Raw genomic sequence first — 18,930 nt, forward strand, 5'->3', positions numbered from 1 at the left:
GTGAGTCGTAAAACCGAAGGGAAAAACATCCTTCAGTCGTGAAACCGAAGAAACTTCACTCAATCTCAGTCGATCTCTCCCGTCCTCCGAATCTCCAGTCTCTCCTCCGACATCCGATTGCGCTTGCTGAAGCAATGGCGAGAGCGGGAGGCATAACGAACGCGGTGAACGTGGGCATCGCAGTGCAGGCGGACTGGGAGAACCGCGAGTTCATCTCCCACATCTCCCTCAACGTCCGTCGCCTCTTTGATTTCCTCGTCCAATTCGGTGCGATTCGAGTTCTCAATCTCAATCGCGATGTCTTTCCTTGCTTAAATTTCGCACCTTTTGTTTTTTGTTTTTTTTTTCCTGGGTTCATATTGGTTCTAGATTCGGCCCTGTTTGTAAAGATCTGATCTGGGAGGATGATTGATTTTCGCTCGATACTCGGCTTCATGGTCTGGGGGTGAATTAAGAGACCGGGATAATGTTTAAACAGATTTAGATTGGTTGCGCTTTGATGAGATTGATTCTATGAGCTGACACCAAAGGAATGCAGTAACTTTTCTGCTTTGTTGATGTCTAAATTGTTGTTAATTGGAGCTCATGATAGAGGTGCGTTGATTTGGGTTCGCCTTCTTTCCTTGTCATTTAACAAGAAAGAATGGGGTTGGCTGATTATGTGGATGTGTTTTTTTTTTTTTTTTTCAAGATATTAAGCCGTTGGAATTTGTATATTTTCCTCTAATGTGGTTATACATCCACCAACAGAAGCTACGACCAAGAGTAAGTTGGCGTCGTTGAATGAGAAGCTCGATCTCTTGGAGCGTCGTCTTGAGCTGCTCGAAGTCCAAGTGGGTACTGCATCAGCGAATCCAGCCCTTTTTAACACTTGAAACGCGTATCTGTTGGCGTCTTGTAAGCTCTCTATTATCTGCAAATTCATGGGTCTTGTGTCCCATTCTGAAGAGTAGTGGACCCGGCTTGGTGCTTTTAGGTTGATATACGAGTTGATGGGTGTAAAAAGTTCTTACTGGGGATTGTAGCTTATTGGTAGGAAGCAATCTTGGAGGACTACTGGAAAAAAAGTTGTAATATTCTGGCTTATTAAACAGCTCTCTGATATGTTACTTTGTGAGTCTAGCTTCTCTCTGTCTGAACAGTATTCATCATTTTTTTCCTTCATAGCAATTCACTTGTAGGCAATCGTGTGTTTCCAAAAGTGTCTCGTGCAATATCCCTTGTGTTCTCTGATTTTTTTCTCCCTTTTTTTGTCAAGGAATTCTATTATATCTGAATATCAGTCACTGTATTAGATCAGTTCTTGAAATTTAGACTACGAAACTGATTACTCTCTAAGTGGTCATTTCTCTCGAATAATGCATGATCAGTTTTGGCTTCTACCAATAGGTGACAGAACAGACTTAATGTAAAGTTCTCACTGCCAAAAAGTGCTTACTAGCCTTTAATTATAGCCTTTTGTGATGGAATTACGCTGAACCATCTCATACTCATACGAGGTTGTCAATTAATTGCCATGATGAAATCTTAAGAGACTTGCAAGCAGAATGATGATACTCTTAAACAGGTATGATTTTCGAACATCTCGAGTTGAAAGCTTTTTAGGGTTTGGTACAACATCGTTCAAAGGAGCAACTACTGTCTCCAAAGTGCAAATTAAATGAGGAATCTGTGTGATTTTTTTTCTATATCCTGGGCAATGGATAAATCACTTCTGCAAGCAATCTCAGAACTGTTGTTTTGTCTCCCTTGGGTTTAAGTGATGCCATAACAGTTGTACTCTCCCCAAACTTAATCCCCCATCCCCCCCCCCTCTCCTTCTTCCCCTTCCCCCGTCTTCATGCACGGACTACATTGACACTTCTAATTTTTTTCTTTTGAATTTCAGCTCTCATTTGTTTCTTGTAATTGCAACTTTTGATCACTTTCCAGAATTTGCTGTTGTCTTCTACCTTGACCTTCAGATCAAGGAATTTGCAAGCAGTTTTTGGATGTTAGATTGTCTGTTGTATCTATTGTATCTACTTCAGAATTTGGAGCTCTACCTTCATGATTCAGCCATAAGCTGGCTATAACCATGTTGGACTTGATGGCGAAGTGCATTTTAAACTGTATTGGCTTGCACATCTGTGCTATCCAAAATTGATATGTTTTCCATTCAAGATTTGCAATGGTTCTCTCTATATCTTCTGCTGATTGGTTAACATGTACCATTGGATTTGGTACATTAGTTTATAGTAGAGTGCCAGAAAATGCAACAATCTAATGCAGATCCGATCGTGTGAACCATGGTCAATGGGCTGCCATGGCTTCTTTCTGGAAATGGTCAATATGTTTGTGGTACTGTTGCCAATGGTTTGTGAATCCCTGGCCAATTTTTCTCTGTTAGTGAGGGGAAGGGGAGACAAAAATGTACTAGCTACGTGTAGGTTCATTTGACAGTTAACATGACACGCAATGATGAGCACATACTGAATGAAAAGTTGCTCTCCACGTAAATTACAGTTTTCAATTGTAGGATAGTCGACTCTAGTACACTGAATTTTGCAAAATCTGGAGAGTTGTTTCTGCAGTTCCATTGCTGTTAAAAATGGCTGGATTTTCATTGACTGCTTAGATTCAATTCGGCATTTGAAAGAACCCTTGGAACTTGACGACAATGTGCTGGTAATTTATGAGTCGTTATGGTTTGTAAATAGCAGCATCAACCAGTTGAATTTGTCAAACATTTGAATTTTATTGCAGATTGTAGGAGAAAAGGTTTCAGAATCACATCCTGGTATAGTATGTGACTAATGTAGGACATCCAGATAAGGAATATGATGCATTAGATCTTTATCTCTCTTATTACGATGAAGAGTGTAATTACTGATCTCCCGAAAATTTTTACTGATAGGTCTAAAAGACTAAGCATCGGTCTTCTTTCCTTAACAATCACTTGAAATTTAAGTTGGAACCCATCGAATCGCATGAACTCAAGCGAACATGAATCGCTTGCGCGATGGCAGATCTATTATCATCATTAAAGACAAAGGCTTACAATACATTCGTCCAAGATAGGTCGTTTCAGTTATGTTCAGTCATCTTATTGGCGGATAATGGGGAATTGTGTCTGAAGTACGATTACAGGAAAAATTCTTCATTGCTATACCAAAATACTGACAAGGAATGGAGTTGATCCATTACAAAGTACTTGACGTGAACTTTCTTAGACTTTAAGAGGGTTGGTTGGATATTTTCCCCTGCACATGAACATGGAGAGACATACCCTTCAGTTTTCATCTGCTCCTCTTCTACATTGTTGCGAATAAATTCTAAGCAGTTACAAAATTTCTATCTAGGTTCTGGAGGAGCCAAGGGTTGTGAACCAAGAGGCGACGGTTCCGCCGCTTGCTCCTGGGTGGGGGACAGAACAGCCTTTTTCTCAATGATGATTGAGAACCGGTTGGATCCACCGAAGCTGTCGATGGACTTCAAATATTCGGAGGCATTGTTCTCTATGATCAGAGCGTCCTCGAGCTCCCGCACGATGTCAGCCATGCTCGGCCGGTAAGCTGAGAAGGGCTCTATGCAGGCCAGCGCCACTTCCACCACTCGCCACATTGCCTCTGCGTGGTACATTCCCTTTATGTTGGGATCTACAATTTCATCAATCTTTTGTTCCCTTATGTAGGGTTTGGCCTGCATGACAATGTGGATTTCTTAGCATGTTCTTATTGAGGTACAAGCAACATTGATATAGAGTCGGGAGATATTAATATTTAAACCGACGATGTAAAATGTGTTTGGAAGTAATAAGATTAATTTGACGATATTGTGGCCATTGGATTCATAGTAAAGACGCGTCGGATCCCATTAGAACTTCAACATTTAAACCTTAACCAACAGAATAATCAAGTTGAACATTAGTTCTACTTTTGTCGGCTCCACTATTTTAGTTGATTCGTTGTTCCACAAATAAAAGATTTGGTGCAACTACTGCGCATACTTTGAGGTGATAGCAGAGGTAAAAGAGATTTTTCAAGCTAAAAAGTAGATGAAGTATTTCAGTTTCTAGCAACTAAGATTGTAGGTGAAAAGGCATACCCATTCAACCAAGCTCCATTCGTTGCGCGGCCTGTGTATGTTTAGAGGCTCTCGACCGCTTATGATTTCGAGTAGAACCACCCCAAAGCTGAAGACATCACTTTTTGCTGATAAATGCTGGGTAGAGTAGTACCTGAATCATCCAAGCAACAACATGCTTGATACTGTCTATCAATTTCTGTATAGACATTACCCCTTGATGCCTAAAATGCATAAACGATGCGCTACTTATCCGTGCTTGACACTTCTTGTTCAGACCGTCAAGATCACACTAGGACATTCCACAAAGATATTCGACCATGACTAGTCCTAACTCTTCTTGTTCATGGAAAACTAATGTACCCTAACCAAACAATGAAATGACAGACAGAGCTTACTCTGGATCTAGGTATCCCGCTGTCCCCCTCACTTCAAGAGAAGCACCGCTATCCCCTTCTTGCGGCGCGTACTTGGAGAAGCCGAAATCTGCTACCTTGGCATTCATGCTTTGATCCAGGAGTATGTTGCTCGATTTGACATCCCTGTGGATGACGCAACGCCCAGAGAAATTGTGGAGATGCGTCAGACCTGAGATGGGAAAAGAAACAAGGGAAAAACTGTTTTAGGCGATGGCTGTGAACAGATTCACAAATAAAGTACCTTAACATGTTCGTTTTCTAGGAAACTCTTCCATTTTTTAAGCATTCAGTTTTACAGACTGAACTGCAACTGTCAAGATGAGTGATGCAAAGAAGGTCCTGCATCATGAAGATATACCTTGCTTAATCCTACGAGTCTTTTGTAGTGTCCACATAGCCTTAGGATTATTTAAGTGTCTGTAGAACCTTAATCATAGTTATTCCTTCTGTAGCTTCTTAAGTACATAGACATTGCAGCAATGGTATCAAATATTGACTGTGTTTCCGGCAATACCTAGATTGCCTTTGGAAGCTGAAGATGAGATTGTCTGAACATTTGGTGGCAACCAAGCTGTAGAATTGGTATAAACCTTAATTTTTCCCTAGGGAGATCTTTTTTAAGTTAGAACTGCTGTATCCTTTGCAACGTCTAAGCAGATCTAGGACCAATCGCAAGTATAAAAGCTTGTTATGCTAGAAGTATAAGCTCATGTTCTTTATTCTGATGACCAAACACAAGACCAACACAAGAGAAGAAAGATCTTAACAAGAAGACAGTCCTCCCGATTTTCTCACCCCTTGCAGATCCAAGAGCAATAGAAAGTCGGGTTGGCCAATCCAAAATCTTTCTCTTCGAGGCCTCACCTGTCCAAAAGACCCGACTAGTTAGTTATGCATATGAGTCAACAGTTCGAAAGAGTTTCGAAGAGAATTACCATAAAGGCGATCTTGCAGAGAGCCATTGGACATGAAAGGATAGACGAGCATTTGCTGGTCGCTCTCGCAACAAAAACCGAGCAGAGGGACCAGATTTTCATGTCTAATCGCTGAAAGAAGGTTTAGCTGCAATAAAAAAATTTTAGTGGAGTTCGATTTGTATGCAAACAATGTCAAAATGGTAATCATGATTCCAATATACAGGAGGCTGCGATCAGTCCTACAGTGTTTGGATGGACAAAGCACCGACAATTACCTCATTTTCGAACTCGCGAGTTCCTTGAGTTGAGGTGGCTGATCTAACCTTTACTGCGACTTCTTGACCATCTGGCAGAGTACCACCGTACACAGATCCGAAGCCTCCTTCGCCTATAAGAGTCTTATATTTCTGGGTAGTGGCCTCTATGCACTGCAAAGTAAATGTCTGAATGGATATGGATTTCAACACAAAATCTTCTTTGCTTGGTATTGATGACACAGCATCTGCAATTTCATTTAAACCTTGTTCAGAAACCAATCAACTTGACATGAAGAACTGATCCAAAAACACTGAATTGACATGTTTGTCGAGCCCAACACGTTAGTTAATCAACTAGTCCAGAACGTCTAATCCACATGACTGCTAGATTGAATGAATCAATTTCTTTCCTCCTTCCAAAACTAAGTATTCAAATGCATGAGTACAAGGGGAAATCAGAAAGGCAACTCACTTTTCTTTACTGTATATCCCTTGATATCATATCTCTTGAACGCACACTTTCTTCTGTAAAGGCAAAAAATGAGGATCCCCAAAGCTATAGTAAGGACAGATCCACATGCAACTGTGATGATGACAAGTCCCTTTTTCGAATTAGGCGATTCCAGGTCTGTGCATCGTCCATGACTGTACAAACATGCCAACAATAGGAACCGTTTCATCCTTTTGTCTGCAATATCAATACTTTCAAGTGCCGGTTCTTAAAGTGAAGAATAGCCATACTCTGTGGTGAGATTCGAGTTTTTGAAGCTAGCTGGAGGAGCATTGGTAAAATGTGGATTGCAGCCAAAATATCTGGAAGAACAGAGTTGCCAGGTAATGTGTTGAGTGCAATATGATCTCCATAAGACAGAATATTATCAAACAAGAAACAGATCGCAAATGGAAAATGAACAAAAGGACTCACAATGTTGTCAAATATGGCAGCGAAAACAGGGATCCTGGAATTGGACTCAGAAGGTCATTTCCACGTACGTCTCTGATGGATAATTTTCACCGACAAGTTAACGACGGGCACACAAATGTTCACGAGTAAATCACTTATTGAGGAAGAGGAAAACAATGTTAAGCCTAAGAGAGAACTTACAGTGATCTCAACAAGGAGGATGTCGGAAATGATGGAATTTTTCCAGAAAAAAGATTGTAGCTAAGATTCCTACAATGAATCAGAACTGCAAATGTTATACTCCTGGACAAAGATGTCAAAGCAATCATGGCAAAACACAAGAAGCAGAAAGAATTGAGGGACTTGATACTTACACTTCAGTCAAGTACACTAGCTTGGCAATGCCTGAAGGAATAAAGCCAGTGAGCTTGCTCGAAGAAAGATCCCTGAAATCACCACATATTACAGTTTGAGAGTAAGTGAAAGGAGAGGTTACAAACAGAAATATATGAGGCGACTAATTGCGAACAACTTGGAATATTTAAGGCAACTAAATAATATCAAACAGATCTTCAAGCATGTTAGGGAGACATCTTTTGATGATGCCAAAAGCAGACCTACATCTTGGTGACAACCGAGGAGCCGTTACTGTAGTCACAAACCAGGCCTTGCCAATAAATCGGAAGGCATGGGTCGCCCCACCAAGTCGCCAACACCTCGCTCTTGCTATTACTCTGCAAAAGCTCGTGCCTCATATCCAACATCGCATCCACTGAAGAGACCAAGCCAAACCAATGAATAGAAATATCATTGTTAGAGTCATATATAACCTAGAGTAGAGTACTGACTCTGCTTTTTACTTACCATCTCCTTGCAGACTTTCTTGGACCCATGAGTGCACTTGAAGTATCTCATAGGCATTGCAAATGGGTCCAAAGACAACAGACTCATTCGAGACCTTAGCCAATGTCAAGTTTAAAGACCCACTTGCCGTCGCATTCAGGGCAACTTCCCGGTAGATAGACCCTTGACCCTGTATGTCAAACCCACTCCATGTCTTCTCGCTGTTGACGTATATGTCGAACACTCTTTCCCCAACCCCAATGCTGCTGTTGAGCTCCAGAAAGTAGAGGAAGATTGTGTAGTTGTATTGTATTATGTCAAGGCCACCGCTGAAAAGAACCATCCTGTCTGAACTGGTCACTGCTGTCTGAAGGACTTTGATGGGTGCTCTTGTATGGTTGTGGAATTCTGTGGTGGCATTGATGATTCCACCAATGGGTTCTGCTTCTGGTTTCCAGATTCTGTCACTTGGGTCATCAGGATACCTGAAATTCGAACAGAAGAAGAAAAGTGGTGCATTTGAACACCGGCCCACACGAGAAAGATTTAAAAAAGACAAAAAAAAATGTGAATTGGGATTTGCTATGAACAAAAGCTGATTACTGAAAAATATTCTCCACCCTCGACTAAATTACAGTTGCTCAGACTTGGGAAATAAATATTTATCCACCGGTAGACTATTTCTCACATCATCACCAGGAATATCTTACTAGATGCTAACGTAGTTTGTCATGTAAAAGGTCTCGATTGATGACCATGACATGGAGAAATCTTGTTGACCATAGTATATAGTGAGGTAATCAAACATAGACGCTCCTAATTTCACTCCTACTATGGTGTTGTCTGCTCTCAATCCAGGAAAGTGATCATTTTGGACTAGTAATTGTGATGACACTTTCGCAGACCATCATATTTTACTTGCTAGAGTGTTTATAACGTCGCGCAACATTTGCCAAGTGACAGATTCGGTGTCATGTGTACCAAAAAGTAGGAATTCCTACCAAATTTTGTACCTTGAGATTGGGCATACTAGCAAACTGACGTTAAAGCCGGTATAAGGACTGCGTTAAACAAATTAAAAGTTCGGGGGTCACTATATACATTGAGCCAAAGTTCAATGACCATTTGTGTCATTATCTCTGTTCAAAATTAGTGTCTTCACATGCAAATTTCGCTAACATGCTCTCATGCCCCTTAACTTTAGTCTACAATAAATTTCAATAAGACCCTCGTTCTTGGATAAATCAATGGAGATCTACTTCATGCCGAATTTGAATGAATGAATAAAAAATACCTGATGTCTCCTCCTGTACCCCCCAAGTTCACCCTCCTAATCACCTTGAGGACAGTACCTGAATCTCCATTCAGGTAATCTGAATCATTGTTCAAAGGCCTCAGCTCAAGCTGTGAAATGTATGGATCACCTTCCTCCTTCAACAAGCAGAAGTCCACGTAGCCTTTCTGCACTCGGAAAATCCCCTCCACCGCCAACTTGCTCACCAAGCTCACAAGAGCGATCGGGGTGACCCCGATTAGGACGCCGAACAGAGACGGCGCCAATGAGTCGCCATAGGAGAAATCAGCCCTTACAAGGTAATCCTGGCCAGGCACGAGCGTCCTCAAGTGGTAGCACACCTTCCCTGGGACTACTATGTCGAAGGTTCGGATGTAATTTCCCTTGCTGTTCTTCACTGGCCTAAGTATTTCCTGGCATGTTTGCCTGTCCGGGAAAAATTCATCGTCGGTTGTCCAAACAATCCCATTCGAGTCCGTCAAGTTTGATTTCTCGCAGCATCTTAAGCTCACGAAACCTGCATCAAGTGTGCAAGCATTCTCACACACTTCATTTTGTGCAAATTTTCCAAAACTGAACTACACGAATTGTGGACATTTCTGTTCGGTTAAAGTTGTTTGGAATTGGAAATTAAACAAGCAGATCTATGTCCGATTGAAATTATTTGTATCGTCCTTGTTTTCTAAGTAATATCTTGCAGCAAGTGACTTCAACTCTTTACAGGTTGGAGCCGGTTGGCACCGGTTGGAGCCAATAATCAGATCCCTAATGGTAACTGATTAAATTAAACCAAAATTTGAGCAGACAAATTTCTTCACAGAAACTTCCCTGCGATCCGCCAGTTTACGGTACGATCGACCTCGATTTGCGCACTTGTAATGTAGTATTAACTTAATGATATTTCACATGACATTTGACTGCAATCAACATTGTCTGAACTGAACCACATAAACAAGAGTCCATTTATTCTAGAACAGAAACATTGGCATTCCCCATGTGGATGAATACTTTTTGTTGCAGTGATTACTCATAAAATCGAAAATTGTACAAGAAAATAAACATAACAAAGATGAAGGGAAACTTAGGTTAACTCGCCTTTTTGGGCAGAACTTGATTGAACAATTGCAAGGAAGCAAAAGGCAACAAAATTGACCAAACCCAGAGGCCAAATGGTCAACCTCTCCATCATCCTTTTATGCTAAGCATGATCCACCACTCTATTGGAACATCCGAAGATCAGCTCACTTTTCACAACTTTTGCATATCAAGCTCCACATGATCCACCAACTCCACCAGGATCCAAATTCATGCACTTGCCCTTAGTAGTTCCTAAAGAGATAGGTCCAATTCACAAACTTTTCAGAATTCCAGAACCGAAAGGGAGAAAAAAACAGATCGATCGGGTCACCAGAAAGATTGTTCAGACATGGTCAGTGACCTCTAAATGGCGCAGCCGCCTCACCGGACGAAAATGGCACCGACTATTGCCGGAGTATGGAGAGAGGAAGAGCTTCGGTGAAAAGGGTTTGACATCAAAATGTGGGAATTGCAGGAGCGGAGGGAGGAAGACGAGAGAGAGAGAATTATAATAATCAGATTGAACCAAATTAATTATCGTATACTAAGGTTTAAATAATCGTGTTAATTTAAGTGACCAATCTTTGTGTGTTGTTGGAGTAGAAGGAGGGGAGTAATGTGGATATTTTAAAGGGTTGGGAGGGAAATGATAGAGCGGACCAACCTCTCGTCTTCGTCCCTCTCTTTGTCTGTTACCTTGGATGCAACATCATGGAAAGATACCAGAATTTTCTTTCTTTCTTTCTTGTTGAAGAATTTTGTAGTAGTTAAGACCGTGTCAGATGTTTGGAGTCTTTCCTATGAAACGCCTGACCTTGACCTTCAACTTTCAAGCCTTTGTTAGTATTCTATACCCATGATGCTCTCTCTATTCCTTTTGGCACGTTAGGGTTTGGAAAATGGTGCCTCCTGAAAAAAAAAATACAGATACAATAATTACTATATTTCTCGTATATCAATCAACTCTATATTTTGAATTTCACATGTTTTTTATGAGAATTTTGTATGAATTTGTTAGGGGTGTTCATCGGATTTCACATATATAAAGTTGTCAAAAGCTGAAATAAGCTCAAAATACACCATTTTAATTAAAGTTATGTCAACAAAAGAATTTAGTATTTTTGTCTTATTAGAGCAATACAAGAACCCTATTTCTATCTTCACTTTTTTTTTTTATACTGATTCATCACGCGGCTCTCTTTCCTAAATGTAAGAGAAAATAATAATTAAATCTTATGCCACATTATAAATTTTGGTTTCGTCACTTAATTAAGGCAATGTGTTATAAAGTTGTACGGTACATCAGGTGCACAACAGAAGTCAAGCGAAGTATTCTCTTTTTCGTGAGGTGCTATTAGATGCATCATATGCTTGTGCATGCAAAACCTCGATTAAAAAAAATGTTGAAGCATTGATAAAATGAACTTTTGACTGGCTTTAGTGTCCTAACAAAGCTCTCGTCTACTCCGCCGTGAAGGGGCAGCGTTTTCACCTTGAGAACATTGTCAGTTCAACCACCCTCTCTCTCTCTCTCTCTCTCTCTCTCTCTCTCTCTCTCTCTCTCTCTCTCTCTCTCATATCATGACCTTTCGCACCCCCCTATTTAAGACCAATTTTGTTATTACACTTATTAACGTGTAATTTCTATGTATAGTGGGTTATTTTAGTAATTATGTTTTATATGTATCCTTATTGTAATTAGTCGCTTCTATAAATATAATTATACAACCCTAGTTGGGGTTGAGCTACCATAAACACTTCGTCTTTATTTTCTCTCTAACTCTAAATATCAGCATGGTATCAATGCGGGAAGTCCTAAGATCAAATCTTTGCAAACCCTTATTTATCTTCCCAATGAAATATTTTGACAAAAGACCGGACTAAGCATGAAGAGGAGTAAATGAATAATTAAAATATTAAACCACGCATTCATCTAACGACTTAAACTTTTAGAACAGTTGATAATGATCCCACAAAATCTCATATGGCATTAGAGCGGGATCTCATATGGTATTAGAGCAGGTAGCTCGGTGATCTACACGTTCGCTACGTTCCTACCGCAAATCCGGTGGCGGACTTTTTCACCAAAGTGTTACCTAGTCTGCGTCATGTGCTATTGAGATCCAATCCCTAAGTTGTTACACCTATTTCGGATTGACGGGGAGTATTAACATGAATGTTCTATGTATAGTGGGGTATTTTTGTAATAATGCTTTATCCGTACCTTTACTATAATTAGTACTTCTATAAATACATATTCTATAACCCTAGTTGAGGCTGAACCAACATAGACACTTTGTCGTTATTTTTTCTCCGACTCTAAATATCAACACTACCTAGTATATAACTCATTAGCTTAATTTCTTGAATAAATCAATTTAATCAACCGCTCAATATTTGAAGATAAATTTGTCACGTCCAAACAGGTAGCCAAGATGAGGTGATTTATCTTTTCAAGTGAAAATTATAACTAACCCCTTCTCTTAAATTTGACTCTACACGCAAATGAACTAGCAATTTTAACAACGGGAATCAAAGAGTTTAGGGGAAAAAATTGTGAGAGATACAGATATAGGTTCGGCTTTAGGGTGTCTACTCTCTCCTCCAACCCTAGCTGTCCAAACAAGCTTAAAGGCACAAGTTCAGTCGAGCCCAAATGTCCTCTTGTTGCAAGTGTACAACCTGCTGCTAGGCAAAACCCAACTCCTTCTAAAATAATCTCGTTAGACTAAGGTTCCAATTATTTCGCAAAAAAATGAATGATTTGAAAAATATCTTTTAAAAAATACTCGCTCCTATCACTTGAAGTAATTAAGCCATGAAAAATATGTTTATTATCGATGATAATTTATATCTAAATAATTTCATGGACGATGAAAATATTTTGCGTTCATTTATTTTATAAGTGATTCAAGTGATTTTTTTTGCAGTTCAAGTCATTTGTTTTTCATGAGACAAGCACACCCTAAGTAATAATTGGACCCTCCAATAGCTAGTCTTACATCTTTTGCACACACAACACGGTAGAGTCGCTCTCCTCAGCTCAAACTATAAGCCACACATCTAAGTATTTACAGATAATACCTCGCACACTTTTATCTCTCACGTAGAAAAATATCTTCACTCTAAACACACCTCTCGTGTGTTTACAAATGAGTTTGACGCTTTCGCTAACTCTTAGGGTCGACGCTCGATTGATTACAATGCAGCAGCGAAGAGATAGATCTCCTATTTCAAGCACTCATCGACTCACACTGTTATGCTCATCATTTGTTCTTCTTATCGGCCTCCAAATGCGAACCTTAAGGTTGAATAGCATAGTTGTTATGCCCATGCGTCTATTGGTAAAAATGTCGTGGAAATTCCATTCGAAAAACACGTGTGGTCTACAATGTGATCAGTCAGACAAATCTTTTGTATATGGTAGGTTTTGAACATATCTATACATTTAAGGTGTGCTTGTTTGAGTGAAAGCGCTTTCCGGATATTCGTTTTCTCAACTTTCATCTGTTTAATTCGCCAAAATGACAAGTCAACCGAAAATATTTTCCGATCAACGAAAATATTCATTCATAAAATCAGGAAAGTGGATTCTCTCATCCGAGGAGGAGAAAATACTTTCCAAAATTGCTCCTCTTGAGCTTTTTTATTTTAATAGTTTAATACTTAATTGTATATGCTTTTCTTTTTTCCTTTTTCTTTTATTTTCTTTCCCTCGACTGGTTGTCGGGCCTCGGCTACGACCCCGACCGACCATAGGCGCAGGCAAGAGATGTTCGACCTCCCTCACTAGCCCACACCTGTAGCGAGGTCGAGCTCGCCTGTCTCAAGCGAGGGCGAGCCTTGCCATGGTCCGGCGACCGGCGATGTAGAAGAAAAATAGAAAGTTAATAAAAAAATAATTAGAAATTCTATTTTTTTTCTTTTTGAAAAATTTTCAAATAAGGTCCTAAAGTACCATCATTTTCTCAAATAGGAGATTAAAGTGGATCTTGTTTCAAAAAAAGGTTAAAGTCCTATCATTGTTTCAAAGAATGACCCGATCAAGGGTATTTTATCATTTTTATATTTTATGATTTTTTTTCTTTTCTTTTTTCCTTTTTCGTTCCATTTGTTTCACCGGTGGCCATCTTAGGTGATGGCCGGCGATGGTTGGCCACTAGCAAAGGCTAATCAAGGTTGCCCTTGGTTGTCAAGGGTCGACCTCGCCTTTGGGGGTCAAGGCCGCACAAAGCCATCATGAGCCTCACCCAAGCGACGGCCGGCCACATCTAGACGAGGTGAGGCCGGCCCTCGCCAAATATGGGCGAGGGTCACCTTGTCCGCTGCTAGCAAGGTTTCCGGTTTTCTGCGAGCCCTCGTCGTTCCCAACAAAGAAAAACAAAAATAACAAAAATGAAAAGAAAAAAAAGGAAAAAATTTTAAAAAAAGCAAATAATGAAAATTTGAAACAAGGTTCACTTCGAGCCCTTATTTAAGAAAATGATGGCATTTCAGGCCCTTGTTATGAATTTTTTTCATTTTTTTAACTGAGATAAAGTTATGAAATTGAAATCATTTTCCAAAAGAGATCTAAATGCTAGAAAACATTTTCGGTCGCATATCATCAAACAAAAGGAAAATTAACCATTTTTGGGGAAAAGGATTTCCTAGAAAGTATTTTTCTTAGCATGAAGTTTTTCGTGAAACAAACGCAACCCTAGTGAAATTCATTAAATACTCAAATAAGTTTGGTTATCATCAAAGTCATACTAAAGATGATTTTCAACCAAATTTAAGGACGTGGGTATTTCGGGAATTTTAATAGGACATCTTGTTTGCCCTAGCTGGCTCGAGTGTTTTAGTATGTAGTAGAGATGATGGACAAAATGGAAAAGATTGCAAAATATGAGAGCTATTGGGTCAACCGATACTTATACTTTGGGGCTCCTTGTAATCTTCGTTCTATAGTAGACAAATGGATGGCGCTATTTTCACCTCCTCATGATTAAATTCACTCATTTTCCACCAAAAAGAAAGTCGTATAAAGAGCGAAACCCTCATTTTGTGTTGCTGAGACATGCGCCTAAGGAGAAATCACCCTCAATCATTCTATTACAATTTAAAGCAGTAGTCCTAAATTTATTTTAGTTTTGTTGTTTGTAGGCACTATGTTTTCATTTTACTATTAGAGTTTACTTTTGTAGGAATTAGTTTTGTCAAATGGAAGAATTTAAAAAAATAATAATTTTTTCGACATTGCCAAGCAAATAAATAGAACAATTATCATGTACTAAATAGAAAAAATTTTATATACGCTTTTTTATCAAAGAATCACTTGCTTATAAACTTTCACTTTTGTTGTGCATATCACCATAAAACATTTTCTTATCAATTGTCTTTTGTGTGTGTGTGTCTATATATATACTGGGATGATATGATGAAACAAAACTGAAACTTTGCACTCTTCAATATAAAACTTTAAAAGACACAACTTAATTAAATCAAAATATTGCAAAAAAAGAAATTTCTTAAAAGAAATGCCAGTGAGATATCATAATTTTGGATGGACAAAAATTAACATCATCCGATAAATGTTTACAAAAAAATAGCAATATTCGTCATTATGAATCACTTTTTCACATCGATTTTTGTTATTGTATTTCTTGATATTTCTATAATGTCCTACATGCTTTGTGTAAAAATATTTCGACACTAATAACGAAAAGAGACAAATTCTTTGATGTAGTAATTAAGGGACTTTATATATATATATATATATATATATATATATATATCCTTGAAAATTTCTCTTTTTGAAAAAAATTATTTCTATAGAAGTAAAATCTGAAAATGAAAAACAAAAAACATATTGTCTGTTTGTGTGTGGATACCCACGATATAAAAAAGTAAAGCAGGTGAAATAGAAATAAATAAATAAAAGAAGGAATGGGGCCATCACTACAAATTGCAATTAAGTAATTAGGGTCATTTTTTTAATTAAAGAATGGGGTGGATTAGTCATATAGGGGATGGAAATAGCGTCGCCTCCGACAAATTTATGGAGCATTAAAATTAGGTAAATAATAAAAGATTCCCTCTTCTGCAAACCCAATAAGGAAAAGTTAGAAAGCTGATGATTGGGTAGATATTTTTGCTTTGTTCATTCACAATCATTGATGTTTGGACTTTTTTAGATGGACATTTTATATTATGAAATTTTATTCATACGAGCGATATGAATATGGACTTTTTTGTTTGGGCGAAGAAAAGTTTAATGCTGATGATTTATTGTAAATACATTTTTCTTAAGCTAAACGATATTTCTCGATGTAGACATGAAAGAGATGGAGTGCACCGATTAAAGCCGCCCTTGCTTCATTTCCTCAATTTTGGATTGTCATACGCATGACATGGACGCGCACGACCAAATTATAATCAATCTAAGATAAGAGGCTCAAATTATAACCAAATTATCGAATATTCCTCGCTTGCAAAAGAGTGGTTGGAATATTCGAGGGGTCAACGAATTCTTAAATTCAAAATAGGCTCGACCAAACAAAAAATTGAAAATAGGAATATATATATGACCCCACAAATGTATTGTCAATACATGCAAGCATATTTTATATTTGAAAGGAAAATCACGTATATGCCCTTATTCTTGTGTGGAAAGAGGACCATTCATTTCTAATGCATATCTCCATATAATATCATAGGATAAACTGATTTAGCTAATGTATCCGATTGAAAGTTCGAAATTTTCTCTGCTCTAGCTCATGTATCCCGAACTATAGGATCAACTAAATTTGGCACGAAACCTATGAGCTCTTTGATTTCCCGAAAATGAGTCATTTTAAAAAAAAAAAAATTCAAGAGTGTGGCGCATTTAAATTATTTTCCTGATGAGGATACTATGCATTAAAAATGGGAAAATTTGTCAAAAAAGTCTTAAACCTTTCACATTTTTGCCAATTCGGTCCTAAATCTTGTAAGTTTGCAATTTAGTTCAAAACCTTCTCACTTTGTGCCAATTCAATCCTATTCACCGGAAATCACCGAAGTGGATACCGGTCGTCCTATGTGGCACCTCCATCACCGATGTGGATTATTTTTAATAATTTTTATAAGAAAAAATATAAACTTTTTGTTTTTATTTTTCCGTTTTTTCCTTTGTTGGCTTCAAGGCTGGTGACCCCGGTCGAATTAGAGCCGGCAGGGGTCATCGACCCCCGAGCAAGGAGTGGCAGGGGTTGCCGACCACTAGGCGAGAGCCGACGGGGACCCGTAACCCCCGTAGGACCCAAGGCAAGGGCTGCGAATCCCTTGTGGCCGGAGCCAAAAGGTCGTGACCCACGCCCTCGCCTACCCTCGCCGTGGCCGGATCTGGTCCGGTATGGGTCACCATGGCTATATCCGGTCTAGTAGGGGTCACCATGGCCGGATCCGGCCATGGCGAGGGCCGCGACACCCTTACCGTGGCTAGTGAGGGCGAGGGATCCGCGGCCCTCACCCAGGGTCCCGTGGGTGTTATTGGCCCATGGCGAGAGTTGCCCGCCCCTCCAAGGGCCAATGACACCCATCCGTCCTTTACCAGGGGTCGGCGACCCTTGCCGACCCTAATCAAAGGAGGTCGCGGACCTTAAAGTTGGCAAACCCAAAAAAAAAATAATATTAAAAAAATTTGCCGGCGATACCATGTAGGACAACCGGTATCCATGTCAATGATTTTCCAGTAAATAGGACTAAATCAGCATGAAGTGCAAAGGTTTAGGACTAAATCGATAAACTTAAAATGTTTATGACTAAATTAAATAAATGTGAAAGGTTTAGGACATTTTTGACAATTTTCCCATTAAAAATGACCAAAATTTTAGAATCATTTAAATTGTGTCCTTTACAAGTGAGAAAAGGTATAACAATGGCTTTATCAAATCTACTAATTTTCGTAAAGTGATCAATATCTAGAGGTGATCGGTTTTAGATTAAGTAGGTTCTAAATCTGAAACCCGGAACCTACCCTATTAGAACCGAGTCCTAGTATTTGGAACATGGAATCTACACTATTTTCCAATATGATTCCAGGGATTATTAGAGAACCTGTTTTTCTTTTGTTCCTTTTTTTAGATTTATTGTTTATAGTAAGATAATATGAGCAACAAAACAGTTCAAGTAAAAGATGAATGATAGCGAGCGAACAAAGATAAGTTAGGAACGAGCAAGGGTTGTGAGATTCAAATGAGGAGTGCTAACCCCGAGAGAGAGAGAGAGAGAGAGAGAGAGAGAGAGAGAGTAGGATTTTTAGACTTTATGAAACCGATTCCAAATTTGGTCTAGTTCCCAAGTGATTCTTGACTCGTAATTGGGGATAGGACAGGTTCCAACGAAATCTGGAATTGGATCGGTTCTCAAGGCAGTCTGGTCTTAATCGCACATAGAGCCGATCTGGCTACATAGCCCTATCGTTATCTCATTATTTAGCTTTGCTCCCCGCAACTATTTTGTTTCATATAGCTCTAGGAGCATCAAACTGTCTAGTTATACATAAAATATCATGCATCATTAAATCTGTTGATTTTTGTCGAAGATATAATCTTGCCTCATTAATGATGGCGTCACATTATTTTTGTTCAATTTCCTTAATTTTCTTTTTTACTTCATTCATTAAATTTCCATTCGTTCATACATCTTTAGCTTCATCCTAGCTAATTTATTAGTTGGCGGCTAGATTCCCCCATCTCCCCTCGAGTTGCCGTAGTTTTCTGATGTTTGCGAGAAATCTCTTTGACATTGTCATTTGGTTTCTGCTGATATGAATGCATAAAGACTTTCTTTTGGCCAAAGAAAAGAATCCCAACCTTTTGATTTCTTATCCATGTTGTTTTTAAATTTTTTTCCCCTATTATTGACAGCAAAATGGTCTGAATAGGCATTTTATTCAAATAATACATTCATCTATACTACCTAAAAAAAAAAAGGGGGACCTCCTATTTTCAATATCATTGATTATTTATTGTATACATAGGATCTATCTTTGATCCGCCGGTGGTGTATGAAATCAAGCACCATCGGATCTTATTCTGGACAGTAAGTATCGATTTACTTAATCATAGTCTACCCATTCATTTCATAAATATTTTACTGGACCTATTTAAAAAATTTTCTGAAAACATGT

At 38.8% G+C, this 18,930-nt stretch overlaps 2 protein-coding genes across 2 annotated transcripts; one reads left to right on the top strand and one right to left on the bottom strand.

Moving 5' to 3' along the window:
- On the top strand, positions 1–1,117 carry LOC115739341 (protein BRICK 1). The gene is made up of 2 exons (XM_030672371.2): positions 1–267; positions 751–1,117. The coding sequence occupies exons 1-2, from the start codon at positions 135–137 to the stop codon at positions 873–875; spliced, it is 258 nt and encodes an 85-aa protein (XP_030528231.1). The 5' UTR covers positions 1–134; the 3' UTR covers positions 876–1,117.
- Positions 1,118–3,008: 1,891 nt separating this feature from the next.
- Positions 3,009–10,134, bottom strand: LOC115739336 (nodulation receptor kinase-like). The gene is made up of 15 exons (XM_030672368.2): positions 9,795–10,134; positions 8,700–9,216; positions 7,427–7,890; positions 7,184–7,334; positions 6,937–7,008; positions 6,764–6,832; positions 6,584–6,655; positions 6,400–6,471; positions 6,131–6,303; positions 5,677–5,903; positions 5,420–5,546; positions 5,280–5,348; positions 4,464–4,653; positions 4,087–4,219; positions 3,009–3,681 (listed from the first exon to the last, which is right to left on the bottom strand). The coding sequence occupies exons 1-15, from the start codon at positions 9,886–9,888 to the stop codon at positions 3,334–3,336; spliced, it is 2,778 nt and encodes a 925-aa protein (XP_030528228.1). The 5' UTR covers positions 9,889–10,134; the 3' UTR covers positions 3,009–3,333.
- Between the last annotated feature and the right edge of the window lie 8,796 nt (positions 10,135–18,930).

Source organism: Rhodamnia argentea, chromosome 11 (assembly GCF_020921035.1).
Source record: "Rhodamnia argentea isolate NSW1041297 chromosome 11, ASM2092103v1, whole genome shotgun sequence".
Taxonomy (NCBI): domain Eukaryota; kingdom Viridiplantae; phylum Streptophyta; class Magnoliopsida; order Myrtales; family Myrtaceae; genus Rhodamnia; species Rhodamnia argentea.

What these genes read in the sequence shown, in the direction of transcription:
- LOC115739341 (XM_030672371.2), top strand. Translation starts at nt 135, where the DNA reads ATGGCGAGAGCGGGAGGCATAACGAACGCGGTGAACGTGGGCATCGCA. An exon ending in TGATTTCCTCGTCCAATTCG is followed by an intron (nt 268 to 750) that starts GTGCGATTCGAG and finishes ATCCACCAACAG; the next exon opens with AAGCTACGACCAAGAGTAAG.
- LOC115739336 (XM_030672368.2), bottom strand. Translation starts at nt 9,888, where the DNA reads ATGATGGAGAGGTTGACCATTTGGCCTCTGGGTTTGGTCAATTTTGTT. An exon ending in AGAAAGTCTGCAAGGAGATG is followed by an intron (nt 7,335 to 7,426) that starts GTAAGTAAAAAG and finishes TGGTCTCTTCAG; the next exon opens with TGGATGCGATGTTGGATATG. An exon ending in TCCTCCTTGTTGAGATCACT is followed by an intron (nt 6,656 to 6,763) that starts GTAAGTTCTCTC and finishes ATTATCCATCAG; the next exon opens with AGACGTACGTGGAAATGACC.